The sequence below is a fragment of the Nestor notabilis genome, unplaced genomic scaffold (genome assembly GCF_000696875.1).
Source record: "Nestor notabilis isolate BGI_N333 unplaced genomic scaffold, ASM69687v1 scaffold10038, whole genome shotgun sequence".
NCBI lineage: Eukaryota > Metazoa > Chordata > Aves > Psittaciformes > Psittacidae > Nestor > Nestor notabilis.
This window is the reverse complement of record NW_009938767.1, coordinates 130,000-144,219: the sequence shown is the minus strand read 5'-3', so window position 1 is coordinate 144,219 and position 14,220 is coordinate 130,000. Positions and strand designations below refer to the sequence as shown.

Below are 14,220 nucleotides of genomic sequence, written 5' to 3'. Positions count from 1 at the left end.
GGAGGAGCCTCTCGGGAGATGCTCACCCCGGAAATGGTTCATAATCAAATCTGCTTCAGAATTTCCGTGAGTTGCCGTTAGGTGGTGAACACGCTGCCCCCAATGATCTCACCAGGCCTGGGGCACAGCTGACTAGATGGGGCCAAGATTTGGGGATCTCCCCCTTTTTCAGAAGCAAAAATTGGAACCTCCAGCAGGAACGTGGACCGGCACTCTGAGAGACTTGGCTGTATTTCCCTTTGCAAATGTAGGGGCCAGGTGAGTTACCATGCTGGATGCATGGAAGCATTTTCCTTCAGGTCAAACTGGCCTTAAGGGTTTTTTCCCCACCTTCCTCTTCATCGGAGCCCTCGCTCCCCCACTGTGGTTGTCTGGACATACTTCTAGCCGGTCAGTTCTTGCCTCAGGCACTGGCAGCACCTCAGTTTCTCTTGTGTTCTGCCTCAAGCAAATAAACCATTTCGTTTCCACAAGACTGAAAACTTAGTTTACTTCACGTCTCTGAGCAAAACACAGAGAGTCATCTATTTGAAACTTAATGACCTGTGAAGCACAGAAGGTTGATCAAATGACCACCTCTGTTTTCTAGAAAACTAAAAAGGAACTGTATGTACAAGAGACATTAGGATTTGTTTCTGCTTTACATCCATTCATCCATCAGGAATGTCAGGATATCATTATTAACATGGCTGCATGGACTCTCTGTTGCAGCAGTACTGTACAGTTGCACTGTTTTGAAGAGTTACATTAAGCTCTCAAGTTACCTAAAGCATTAGCCAGGGATCACTGGCAGAATATGAAACTTTCTAGTAAAATGTGTTTCATGTAAATCCAGAAGCAAACTGTGAAGTAGATCACTTCAAAAGATCTATGCCCATTTTTTCACAATGTCTTCTTTAATTATAGTTAGCCTAAAACATTCTGACCATGAGTATTCAATTCTAGCGTCTTTGTAAGGCTGTATTAAGGAATGACAACTGATTACTGTGGCGGCAGATAAAACCTCTTTTGTTTCTTTTGTTAAAAGATATTGCTTCTTGCAGAAATTCGTGTAGATGGACAGAAAATAGATTTTCTATTTTTTTAAAAATTGCCCAAAGTAATCTTTTTTTGGCTACTAAACCAGGCTACTGAGGCAGAATTCACTGAACAAGCAAGAAATTCAGTATACACCCAAAGGTACTGGTCTGACAATCCAGATAACTAGCACACATGCCAGTAGGTAACACGGTAAGTCTAAGGTAAAATAAACTTCAGGAAAAAAGTCATTAGAGGCTGAGAAGTCGTTAGCCTTTGGCTTTCTCTGCTACATGATACTCTTTCCACCCTAGAAGTATTAGTGTAATGCCTGAATGTTGACAGCAGATCTTCTCAGAGTTGTGTCGGGACCAGAACACCTCTCAGTTCTCCAACAGGACTTCCATCAATTTATTTGTGCTTTTTGATTTTGCCTTCCTTTTTATTAACCTTGTTATATTTTATCTACCCATCTTCTTGCCCCACAATGTTTTTCATGCAGCTGTATCACAATCATGGCAACTTCTCTGTCTGCAGGAAAGATTATTTCCGCACTCTAAATTAAGTGGGACTGTAAAATCAGAGTTGAGACGCTGCAACAATCCAGCCTTTGGCTTCTCTACAGCAACTGAGTAAGATAAAATGCTTTTCCAACTTGTGTCTGAACTGGCTGTTACTTTCAACACAAATGAAATCTGACAGGAGTAATCAGGTTTTAAAAACACTTCTTCAACATTAGCAGGCAAGAATATTTTTTTTAAGTCCTTTTTTCATTTGGAGACTGAAGATTAAATATACCTTATTTAAGTAAGGAGCAGAATGAGAGAATAATACAGTGTGTATGTAGATGAAAACCAGCTGAAAAATTAATTCTTTTACATACCATCATCTTTTTATGATCTGGAAATTCAAGGCCAAAATAGTCGCCTTCTACAAGGTTCAGGTGGTTGCAAACAGCATCATGCAAAACTTTCCCTGGAGCTCTTTGCTGGAAGAAGAAAACAAAGACTAGGGTTACAAAGATGCTTTTAATTAGTGGCAGAAAAATTATTATGCTAAGAAATTGTCCTGCAAACAACACTGTCAAAACAGTTTACAAAATCAGTGGATATTCCAACCATACCCACAGGGCAGTTGACAAGTACATTAGTTTTAAAGCTACAGCAAACATTCATCCATCTCTGGATGGCAGCTCAGAATCCATCTTTAGTGCATTTTTATTTTTGAGGGAAACATACCACAAAATAGAAGAGGTAGAAGAAGGGAACTTGGGATATAGTTTTCTTATATCTGCCAAGGATAATTTCTAATGTGAATTTTGCAAGGTAGCTATTTCATCCCATGGCCCTTCAAGCCATGTCAGGTGGTGCTATGTAGTGTACAACATACTGAAACCAAAACATTCACTGGCAGACCTGTCATACAAAACACAAGGTACTGAGGGTTTGCTGGTGAGACAAGGAAGTACAAAATGAAATATAATCCTTTGTAAAATAAGAAAATTAAGTTTTAAGTAACTTTAAGTTTGGTGGCTTTGTACATAACAACAAAACTTTCCAAACCTAAAAAGCCCAATTAAAAGAGCATAAAAGGATCCTTGTATAAGATAAATCATTGTAGCTGACAGTTTTAGGACCTTATGACCGTCGGACAAAATTTATTGTAACCAAAACAGGACTGTAGCTCAGGAGTATCTGAAACCAGTAGATGTTCAGGAGGTGCTGTAGCGAAGTTAACTGATAAGTAGAAGGACGAGGAGAAATCACTCACTTCTGTCAGTAGTGTTACCAAACTAATTAAGCTGGTGTAAGCATTTATCTTCATGCATGCTTCAAAGACTTCCAGAACAAGGGTTCAAGGAACGGGCAAGTGATGAAGATCGTTGGAAGAAGTAAACGACCACCGAAGACCACTACCACGTTGTTATGCGCATGCGAAAATAGGCGTGGAATTATGTAAAACAGCTCTCGGACAACTAATGCATATGTACGACATCTATCGGAAATGTAATGAATATGTATGTTAAGCAACAATATAATCACGGTCTGTTTGATGGTTAAACGAGACACACATTAGGAGGAGACATCCCCTGTGTCTCCCAGCGCTGCAATAAAGAATACCTGCTTGTCAACTTAAACTTTGTTGGCGAGTTCTTAACGAGTTCTACAAATCACTGGACACTGCATAACACAGGCTTAAGCCTTGGGTTCTGACTTCGTATGGGCTTATCCCGAGCCTCCTGCTGTGAGGCACTGAGGCTGGTCAAAGCCCATCTGTGCTATCCTAACAAGAGTTGTCGGGTAATTTGGAGGAGTCAAGAGCAAGCATTTCCTTCCACACACTGAAAGTCTTCCTTCTATAAAAAACAGATGTTCTAGTTCAATTATTAGCTCCCAGAGCTGCGGCTTTGCTGATCGTAAGGATTCTTCTCATCAGCATGTCAACTAAATCCACACCTGCAGCAAATACTGTAAATTACAGCTCACCAGCAAGTCTTCAGCAAAAAAAAAAAAAGCCAGTGTTTCTGTATAAAAAGGCCAATCACTGAAATCAAATATTTTTGTTCCTTGGACAAATACACCTATTTTAACTGAAGAAGCCCTGAAACACAGAACTCCACTCACTTCAGAACAAATAATAACCCACTAAACTGTGCGAAATCCAGTGTTACAAGAAACACACTATATCCCAGACAAATGCCCTTGTACTCAACCTACAGATTGGCCCTTTCCCTTTGTGCCCAGTAAATAATTACTAGAGCGAAATAAACGAGCAGTAACTGAGTGTAGAACAGAAAACCATTATAGGTGGGCAGTTTGGCCAGCCTGGCTCAAACCTGAGCCTGAGCCCTGCTCCTGGCACCTCCAGGCAGTGCTTTGTACCAACAGACTACTTGTGAGTGGGCAGCTGCTCAGTCCCACCTCCTCCCAGATGTGTCACTGTGCAGTTTGGTCTGTTTCACTGGGATACCAAAAATGAATCCCCATTTTTTTTTTTCCACCTAGGGTAATACCTAGTTTTCAGCCACAACCCAAAGTACAAAGCATCTTTACAAAAGCAATTTATCTAACATTGTCTAATATGATTTGTGAGAAGTAACTACCCAGTAGTGAGGCTTACACCAGAGATATTAAAAGGATGACATTTTCCTAAGGAAAGCACAGGATATATGTGCCACCAGAGCAGCGCTGTCACCCTGGTAATGGAGGACACAATCCTTCAATGCTGACTGGTTTTGAAAGTCAGAAGGGAAAGGCCAAGCTCACCTGCCCAGGAACTTGCTGAACAAGTTTTTGCCCAAGATGCTCTCAGTGCCTCTAACAGACCTATGCCAGCAGGAAGCAATGCTCACTTGGATTATTTTATTAACTGTTTAGGGGGAGCTTCAGGCTCGATGTGTGGAAGAAATGTTTTACAATGAGGATGGTATACACTGGAACAGGTTTCCCAGAGAGGTGGTAGATTGGCAGATTCACCATCCGGGGATACATTCAAGGCCAGGCTGGATGTGGTTCTGGGCAACCTGATTCATTGAAGATATCCCTGCTCAATGCAGGGGGGTTGGACTAGATGACCTTTGAAGGTCCCTTCTAACCCAAACTATTCTATGATTCTACAATTCTATAATATTGTCCAAAACCACATCAAGAACAATGGCAGCTAGAAGTACTAATTTTTTTTAAGCATTAGTCATGACCAACCTTGCAGTAACTAAAACAATTCATAAGAAAATGCTAAATAAGAAGATACAGAGAAGGTGAGGAAAAGAGACATCTATTTTTCTGTACTGATGTAATGCTATCCACAATAAATCTCAAGTGCAAATATACTTGAAGACACTCATATCATGTTCCTCCGGCTTCATTAAACCTAAAGCATCCCTGATGACCACCGCCCAAGCCTGTGCCAGCCATCACACCTTGTGTATCAGTTCTAGCAGAAAACATCCCATATTTTCCACTTCATCTATCCCTGTACGTAGGCGCATCCAAACATACATCATTGTTTAATGAAAGAGATTCCCAGTAAATGCATTTCATTGAAGGCAATAGAATAACATTAAAAAGACATTATATTGAATGTAATTATGATATTAGTTTACTGCTCCGAAAATACACCTATAAATGATTTAGAAACTTCAGGCAAATGCTCCTGCTTCCAGACTAGTGTCAGGCCTCCACAGTTTGGCTGGGGCTGCGGAAGGATGTGTTTGTCAGCCACCCCTTGCAGCAAGATACTTGCTTTCATCTTCATACACAAACAGAAAAATGGAAACGTGCCTATGCATATGTATGTGTCTTATTAAAGTAACTGATGGATTCTATCTGATAAAGACCAAACTTCATCATTCCTCCCAGGAAAAAAAAGCTTTTCTTGGAGCAGGAAGATTTTTGACCAACAGGAAAAAGGGCAGGGAGCCCACCTGTGTTACTACTGTGCCCAAGGTTAGCTGAGGAGAGCAAGACTGTCTGATGCTCAGCCCATGAGTAAAAGCATCTGATTAAAACCTGCCAAGTGTTTTCATGGAGTTTTTTTTCTTACAGGCATTTAGACAATGGAATGGCAGTCTTGTAGCATTTATGTCACTCAGCATTTTCTCTGGAGTGTGCCTCAGTAACATGAAATGCTTCTTACTCAAGAATTTATAAATAAGATCATTATTCTAAACTCATCTTAGCTTTGATCAGTCTACCTCAAAATAAAATCTGACGGTTTATTCAAGTGAAACACTGCAAATAAAATCTGCTGAGATGTAGAGCCTGATGACACTCCAGTCTTGCAGGACCAGAAGGAGAACTACAACATCCACAAAAGCAGGAACTCTTAGGTCTCACAGACATGTTGACTCAGTGCAGTTCCATGACATCCCTACTAAAAAATTTAAACACAATAAATTAAAATCTCCGTCTGCCGGGTATGGAAGCAAACCAGCAGTCACTCGGGGCACAGCAAATAGGAGCCGACAGAGGAAGCATTCAGGAACGAGTGCACCACACGGATGACATCATCTGTAGCCAGCAGTCATGTCTGACTTGAATGTGGTTACAAGGCCAATGAGGCCACACAACTTTTCCACAGAATTTGGAAGGCATTTTTCAACCATCAAGGATGGCCCTGCTGCCATGCCTCAGACAAGCACTAGGCAAGCTTCATCCCACAGCCCTGCAGCTGCACCCATGTCCCAGGAGCTTGGCTGCTTTCCCTGTTCCACACTAGCACCGTTCTGATCCATGGGGCCTCCGTGAGTCCCCCAAAATAGCTATGCATTACATGACCATCACAAAAGCCTCATACACTGGACTGAGAACGGTCATCAACATGGCCAAGCATGAAGAACATGAGAAAGGAGAGCCAGGAGACCTATCTCGTGCTCTCCCTGAGCATCATTGAATGAGAGCTCACACCAGGGAAGGAAAGAAGTGACCTCAGGGTGAAGATCAAAGGAAGAGGATGGGGCACGCAAGTGGGACATTGACATGGAAGCTGCCACAATGAAGGTTAGTGGCAAGACTGTACCTCCAGATCATTTGCTATCACAGATGCCGCACTGTGAGGTAGTGAGGGAAGGGAAATGGGAGGGTATGGTGTACTGGTGGAATACAACTCGTAGAAGACCACATGCAACACCCAGGAGCTGGGAAGCAGCTGTCGTGGGTGGCAGTCCCCTGCTCCTGTTGCTCTGGACAATCAAGTTCTTTGTACAATTAATCAGGAAATATTGCAGCTCCAGGGAGCAATTCTTCCTACCCCAAAAAAGCCATCTGAGCACACTGGCAATGAACTTTCCTCAGCAGTACAGTTGTACTTTTTTAGTCTCAGAGCCCAGGAGGAGCCCAGACACCTGTGTTACAGGGTTCATTTTAGGTGAGGTGGATCCTAGCCATAACGACAGCAGGGAATTACTATTATCCTCTAGAGGTGGTATTTAGTTACACCAAAAAAACATTATAAATTTATTGCAGTGAAAAGAAGCTCACTGATTTCCAACTATACATCCTTATTGCTTAATGCATTTTGAACTGGCCTTTCATTTAGCTCTGTGAAATCACATTTTAAAAGTCACTTTACATTTTCAGGCAACATCAGGCCACTAAGTTGTAAATTATGAATAATGCTCATCACCACATTTAGCTGCAAGCTATGAAGGTACCAAAAGTAGCCTGCTTTACGCATTATGCATTCAACATTTGCTGACTGCTCATTATTTCAGTCCTACTCAATTCATCCTCCGTCTGCTCCCACCAAAATCCAAAACAGTACACTGCTTATGATATTCCAATGCTAAATATCTTAATAGGTTCACCAATTCTTTCATGTTCTAGTAATCAATAATAATTTAAAAAAAATCTCTCTCTACTTCCTTGCTTAGGCCATTCTCTGGCACAAACTGCAGTACAGAATTCTTTAAAAGGAGAAAATGCACAGCAATGTCTGGAAGATATCCATGATGCATTCCGCCACCTCCCAGTTCATTTAGCAATTATTTCACTAATCATCTACCAGGAAAAAAGAAGTACCTGTTTAGGATCAAATAGTGATATTACCATTTCCATCAATCCCAGAGTGAGATTTCAACCTTTGATTGAACGGTTTTTGTAATGTTTGTTTGTTTTTATTACACTTGCTTGTGCATTAGTAACAGCTGATAAGGACAGAAAATGTTCATCTAAAAGCAAAAGGTACACCTGCCACAATATAAAGACAGCCATTTCTTCCACTAATGCCCTGTGTTCCCGTTACATTCTGGGTTCTCAACAATGAAATGTCACAATTTGGTAATGCTAAATATTTCACAAATACTCACGTATTATATTGCAGAAAGATTAAACACAGAGTTTAAAATTTTGTTTGTTCTTTCGCGGGTAATCATCCAGAAAACCCCTTGTACTTCAGCTCAGTCTGATTCCCAAATTATTTTTATACTCCAGTTTAACAACCGAATTGAAATGACAGTGAAAATTTCATCCAGTGTTTTCATTACTATTTATGAAGTCAGATACAATCGTAACCAATACTAAAAATAACCACTCCGAATTCTGAACAGCATAAGTTTTCTCAGTAATTTAAAACTGCTAGAAATTATGTATGTATCCACAGCTCTGAAAGGGAAGAAAACCAACCAACAAGTGTTCATGATAAGCAACTGGTATGAAAATAACCTCAAAGATGAGATTGAGCAACAGGGTTCTTAAACAAACAACCCTGCCAGAAATTTATACTTCAAAAGAGCCTTGAAAACTACTCACAGGAGAACAACGCTGTCAGCATCCAAAGACAAATTTCATATTTCAAACAGTTCTCCTTTTTGGCGTAAAATGAAATGCATAATTCATATTTAGGAAAAATTTATTGCTTAAAGGGTGGGATTAAAAGCAAGAAGCACTAGTCCAAGTGTTGTTGCTCTGGACCTAACACTGCCAAGACACTTGGAGATCTTCTGCCCTTTTCCTCCTCTCCTCCCTTTCAAAGTGTACGTGTTAATCCTATAGGCAGGATTAGATGACTATAAAAATACCTTTAGACCATAAAGATAGCTCTCGCACCTGGGCTTACTAGTTTTTACTTCGCTGTTCAGCTTAGACCGTGTAGTTAGGAAGTGTTGGAAGAAGTGTGATTCATCACCCCTACATACTAAAGCAAAGCAAAGAGGAGAAGTGACACTTTTAAACAGAGCAGCCACACACTCCCACCATTGCTTTTAAATTTCCAGGTCTCCACTCTGTGCCTCCAGCCACCAGGTATGTACCCCATTTGGAGGGAGGGTGTAGAAGAGGCAAATTCTCATGATAACCTAATGGCACCTCATTCCTTTTAAGATATTTTCCATTCAAACGTAGTTGGAAGGCTCCACTCCTGGCACACATCCCACATGCTTTTGCACAGACTGAGCACATACCATCAAAGGCAGGATTGAGGCCAAATGCAGTAACAGAATAAGTCTCTTACACTGCCTTAAAAACAGGCGATTGATCATCTGCTGTGTGTGTACAATAAGACTATTTAGTGCTCCTTTCTTTCAAGATTTTAGTGGACTGCTTTCCCACTTTACACTCACCACATAAGCTGAAATCCCTTTAATGCTGGTGCTTGCCTTCCCCTCGGTCAATTTTGATGGTGGTGGTGTCTTTTTTTTAAACAATAGGATTACTTCAGGTGTGTTTTACTCCAAATACCTGCCCTTAAAATAAAATGCAGCAGCAAAGTTACACTTTTTGCCCCCACTTTTTATCTATGACAAACTAGACGACTTCAGAAATGACTATTTTACGTATGCGATTGCTAACCAAAAATCAACACAGCAATTACTGAGGTGAAAATACAACGAGAAGGATTTTAATAACCATCTCATTCCCTGGCATTTCTAGTACGGTCTCCAAAAGAAACTTGCCAGTTTCTACATTTGAAGATACACAGATTTGTTATTGTAACCATGCTCTTGGATTTCTGACCATGACAAAGTGGCTTATGTCAAAATATTTGCTAAAATAGGCAAAAGCAGCAGGATTGCTTTGACTAGACTTGAAACTCTCTTCAAGTGCCCCAAATCAACTTTACTGGAAATACCCAGCAGTAAAATTCAGGTGAAAATTAAATATTTATCAGGAAAAGTAATAACTAAATAATCTTCTTTAATAGTTAAACAGTGTGGAAGTTAAAAAATGAAGATCATCTCGGAAAGCTAATGTAAAGTTTTATGATGAGGCTATTCTCAGTAGTTCTTGGTTAAAGTTCTTACAGCAGAGTCAGACTAATACAAAATTCAGCTACAGCAAATCCTCAGGTAGCTGTACATCTCCATAATAACAAGTTCAGCAAAGCTACTGGAATTGGAGGCTCTGCTTGGTCTCTTTTCACTTGGCTCATAAAATCATAGCTTTATAACATAATGGGCATATACCACCCATGCTGTATTATATATGCCATTTCAGTGTGCAAGTGAGGAAATACAAGAGAAGAGATGGGCTGGGCACCCTCAGAACTGGGCCCTTCATACCACAGACCAACCTGTCATCTTCAGCTGTAAGGATCCCATCATTTAATTTCTTTGCAGTTCTTACAAATGCAAACTGATATTAATACTGATTTTATTTCCCACCTTTAAATTACTCTGATTTCTAGTTGATAAGGAGTTTGCTACTGCAAAGGCAGCAGCAATCACCACAAAGCTAGCAGAGCCCTTTGTAAAGAAGAAGAAGAAAGGGGAAGAAAGGTGGATTTTTGCAGCCCAGAGAACTTCCTCCTCAGGTAGCTCTAGGGACAAAATCCTACAGGAGAATTTATTTTCCACATCCATCCCACTGTCATCAATGCCAAAGGAAATCTGGAACTTCTTGGCAGCTAAACACCACAAACCCTATAGACCAAAAAAAATTCAGCTTTTGGTCACTGTAGTCTAAGTACTCATCTGTTTATTACAAAATGTTATTCATGGTGAAAAGCATTAACGAAACACTTCATGATTAGTTTCCCAATTCACTGGTTCCTTTAGGTGTATTTACAGCATTTTAACTAGCTGACATCTAACCCTCAGTTAGAAAGTTCAACTGACCTTTAACAACCTTAATTTCTCTGTACTTATTAAAAAAAAAAAAATACATATGACACATATGCACCTAAAAATCACTTTATCAACTTAAAAGGGATGCTCTGATCCCATCTGCTAATGAATTCAGCTGGAAAACTTCACTGTTATCTGCCTAATGCTCCTCTAAGAAATTGTCCTGATGGGGTCATTCATGCCTTCACATGAAAACCAAATGCTGATTTCAGTAACTCCCAAAAAGCATCCAACTGCAACAACAGGTCACTGCACGAGCTAACTGGTCGTCCTGAAAAAAAAACCAAATCACAGACCTTGCTTCTTCTAGCACAGCCATTACTGCTGCCTTCCTTCAGATAAGTGTAAAATACTTGTGGGTAATCAGTAGTGGCAGAGCAAGTCTTTTAAGTAACCGTTCAAGGCCGCAGAATTTCACACACCAGCCATCCAGCTCTTGGATACTTCCAGCTGGAGGCTCTGCCAGAGCCACTGTTACTAAACCAAAATTACTTTCCTTGAGCATTGTTTCAAATGCGCAGTGCGGACAAGAAAAATGAGGCACTAAAAGAGCAACGAGAGAATTTACTAAAAATATGTCATCTTACTCCCTAAATTATCTCTGCAAATGCTGAGTCATCTCTACCTAATTTTACTAGTAAAACTAAAAAGTGGTTTGTGGCTGTTCTGTAGCCCATTAGCAGGGCAAACATGCACTGCTGGAAGAGACTATTTTCCTTTCTGAAGAGTATCGTTGGCACAATGTATTCCAGCTTCAGGGCCTTGAGGCTGAATGGTGATGACTTGCAAGAACCAGTGCCAGCCCACCATGAATTTCAGATCTTGGAGTAAGTTGCAGAGCAGATGCATTTAACAGTGCTTTCCTCATGACCTGAAACAAACTACTTTGCAAATCAGCACCTAAGAAAATGTAAGGCAACAACACTCTTGTGCTAAAACCAGGTGCCCACTAAAAAAGCTTCCCTGAAAAGCTATGTCTCACTGAGAGGTGCAAGAAGGGAGGGAGTCACCCCAAAGCCATCACAACTATGACACCAAACCCCTTGGTGGAGACCCAGAGGTGCCAGCAGGCACATCTCTGACAAAGATTACCTCTGCATTATCTATGTTTAATTGACAGCCAGGGGGTAATTAGGCAGATGTCCACATCTGGCATCAGCTGCACCTCCACCAGCAGCCTCTGCCCACAGAGATGTGCCTGATGGCCACAGGCACAGCGTCCTGCAGCGCAGGGATGCCCACAGCACAAGCCCAGCCTGTGCACTGTGGGCAGTGGCTTTGGAAAACACATCACAAGGCTGGTTTTCAGAAAGCAGGAGTTTGATTCAAAGCTGGCAGAACCTCATTTTTCAGAATGTTTTCTTTATGGAAAGCTGTTTTACTGAAGCTTAACTCTGGAAGCAAGTTTATATCTGTCAAATAAATGTTGATACTACTTTCCCTCCCTGTGAGCAAAAAACTGAATGAGTTTAACCCTCAGCCTCGGCACTATTTAGCAGCACACTGTGCTCCTTGTTTCTTGGGAAGAGCTAAAACTGAGGCTCAAAACACTCATTAAAAATACCTCAGATTGAATTTCATAGCCCACAACTTTTGAAAAGGAATATAATGGCACCATTCAGTGCTTTCAGTGTAATTCAGCAGCGTAGCAGCCAGCGCGTAATTGGGGATGGAAACCCCAATCTCTGTGACACCCCCAACCCCTTGCCTCCCACTTCACCACTCCTCTCTGTTTCAAGGCAAAAATCATCTAACCACCTTCTCAAGTTCTCTTTTTTTAACATTAAGTAGTGCTCGAGAAGAAAATAAAATCATTCTGTTATTCAGACCTCTTTTTTCTCTGGTCTGTTTTCTCTGCCTGCTCATTTTTTGTCATTTTCTTTAGCCATAAGCAAACACGTTACTAAAATGAAGCAGTAGGCAATTCTGAAGTCATCATGTGTGAAACAGAACCCTTATATGCAGACTGGAAACATACGAATATGCAGTGTTGTGAGTATACAGGAGTTATTAACTACAAAACCAGATTGAGATGCAAAGTGTTTGTTTACTGATTTTATTTAGACAAATCTTAGCTTAGACATTATTCTAGTAAAACCCTTTGAAGAAATCATTCAAATGTAAGAACTCTGAGACCTGAAACCCTCCCCCAAAAAACCCCACACATAAATCAACCAACCAACCAACCAAAAGAGAGATATTCAGGCAAAATATTAAATCCTAAACCTAAAGCAAAATCAAATGTAACAGGAAAAAGCTTCCGATAATCCCTGTTTAGCCCTGCATCAGCCTTGACATGACTATTTATCTAGGCATGAGCTGGCACCACCCAGGATTGTATGTATTTTACCTTTTACTCTACTAGAAGGAAAGCACGCTGTAACAATAGGAAACAGAACTTTTCATGACCAGATTGCTGATTTGAAAGGGCATCCTTAGATGAAGCCTTCAGGCTGTGGCTACTGCTAACCTATAATGTGCTCAGGCTATACCCTTGTCTTCAGCTAGGCTACTGTTCCAGCTGGATCTAGTGCTCCTATAGCCACCATGTGAGGCAGGGTAAGGAAGGTGACCTGGAATGAAACTTACAGAATTTTTGTAGGATCTGCTTGGTACCAGCCTCTCTTGCAAAACTGATGTGGACTGGATGTGGAGTAATCCTGTACTTTATGTGTGAAATTGAAACAGAGATGGTCCTGAGTTCATGCTTCAGTGAATAAAAATCATACCCACAAAATGTCTTCATGGAAAAGAAACCTCTAAGTGCAAAACATAAGTCTCAAAGGCTATCTCCTCTTTTAAATATCTGAAAGGCAGAACTTTTGGGTTGTTCTTTTGCCAGTCAGGTTCCCAGTACTCATAAGCGTCTTGTCTGGTCATGCAAGATCTGTCACCAACCTGCCAGACTGAAAACACCCCGGTAACCTCTGTACCATGGATGTGTACAGAATATATTCAATATTTCTGTAAGCAGCCTTATAGGACCTTAAGACTGAACACATGGGGAGCCTGAACTGTCTTTGAGACATGCAAAGAAAGATGCAGGAGAAAAAGTGAGAACTGTCTATACACTTACGGGATTTGCAAGGCACAAGCTCTCTGTTCTGTGCATCACTGTAAAGTGCTCCCGTGGTGGGACTCAAACCAGAGTTGAAAGAAGAATAAGGGTGTAGTGAGTGTTACAATAATGGATGCTTCTACCAACAGATTTCAGAGGCACCTCATAATGACGTAGTTAAGTCACATTTTCAAGGAAAGACAAAAAATTACCACCTCCCCTTTTAACAGAGCTGCACAGTTTTCCAGAAGGATCCTCAGGAGCTTTTCTGCTCGTTCCTTGCAGCCTGTGTGCCACTTGCAGTGTCTCACTGCAGACGCTCTGAACAACCCACCCATGAGTCATCCCAGGTCAAAGATGAAACTGCGTCTGGACTGTAGAAGCCTGATGCATGGTTACATTAGCAAACAACACGTAACTGTAGCAATCACTGGGGAACACAGGGGAGCGGTGCGGGTAGAACGCTGGGAGAAACAGTGACTTAGCCTCCAGTCGCTTCAAAATCCAAAGCTGCTGGGACTGACCCATATGTTGAATCTAGTATTAAACAGAAAAACAGTACAGAGAGAGCAGAGATCTGCTTACA

The 14,220-nt window shown here is 41.0% G+C and overlaps 1 protein-coding gene across 1 annotated transcript in view; it reads right to left on the bottom strand.

Moving 5' to 3' along the window:
* Positions 1-1,900: 1,900 nt before the first annotated feature.
* The window catches only part of LOC104409594 (FERM, RhoGEF and pleckstrin domain-containing protein 1-like), a gene marked incomplete at its 3' end in the record, with an annotated part of 125,804 nt that continues 113,484 nt past the window's right edge, over positions 1,901-14,220 (bottom strand). The window contains exon 5 of the mRNA XM_010019507.1: positions 1,901-2,005. Within this exon, the coding sequence (XP_010017809.1) occupies positions 1,901-2,005 (105 nt within the window). The remainder of the gene's footprint in view (positions 2,006-14,220) is intronic.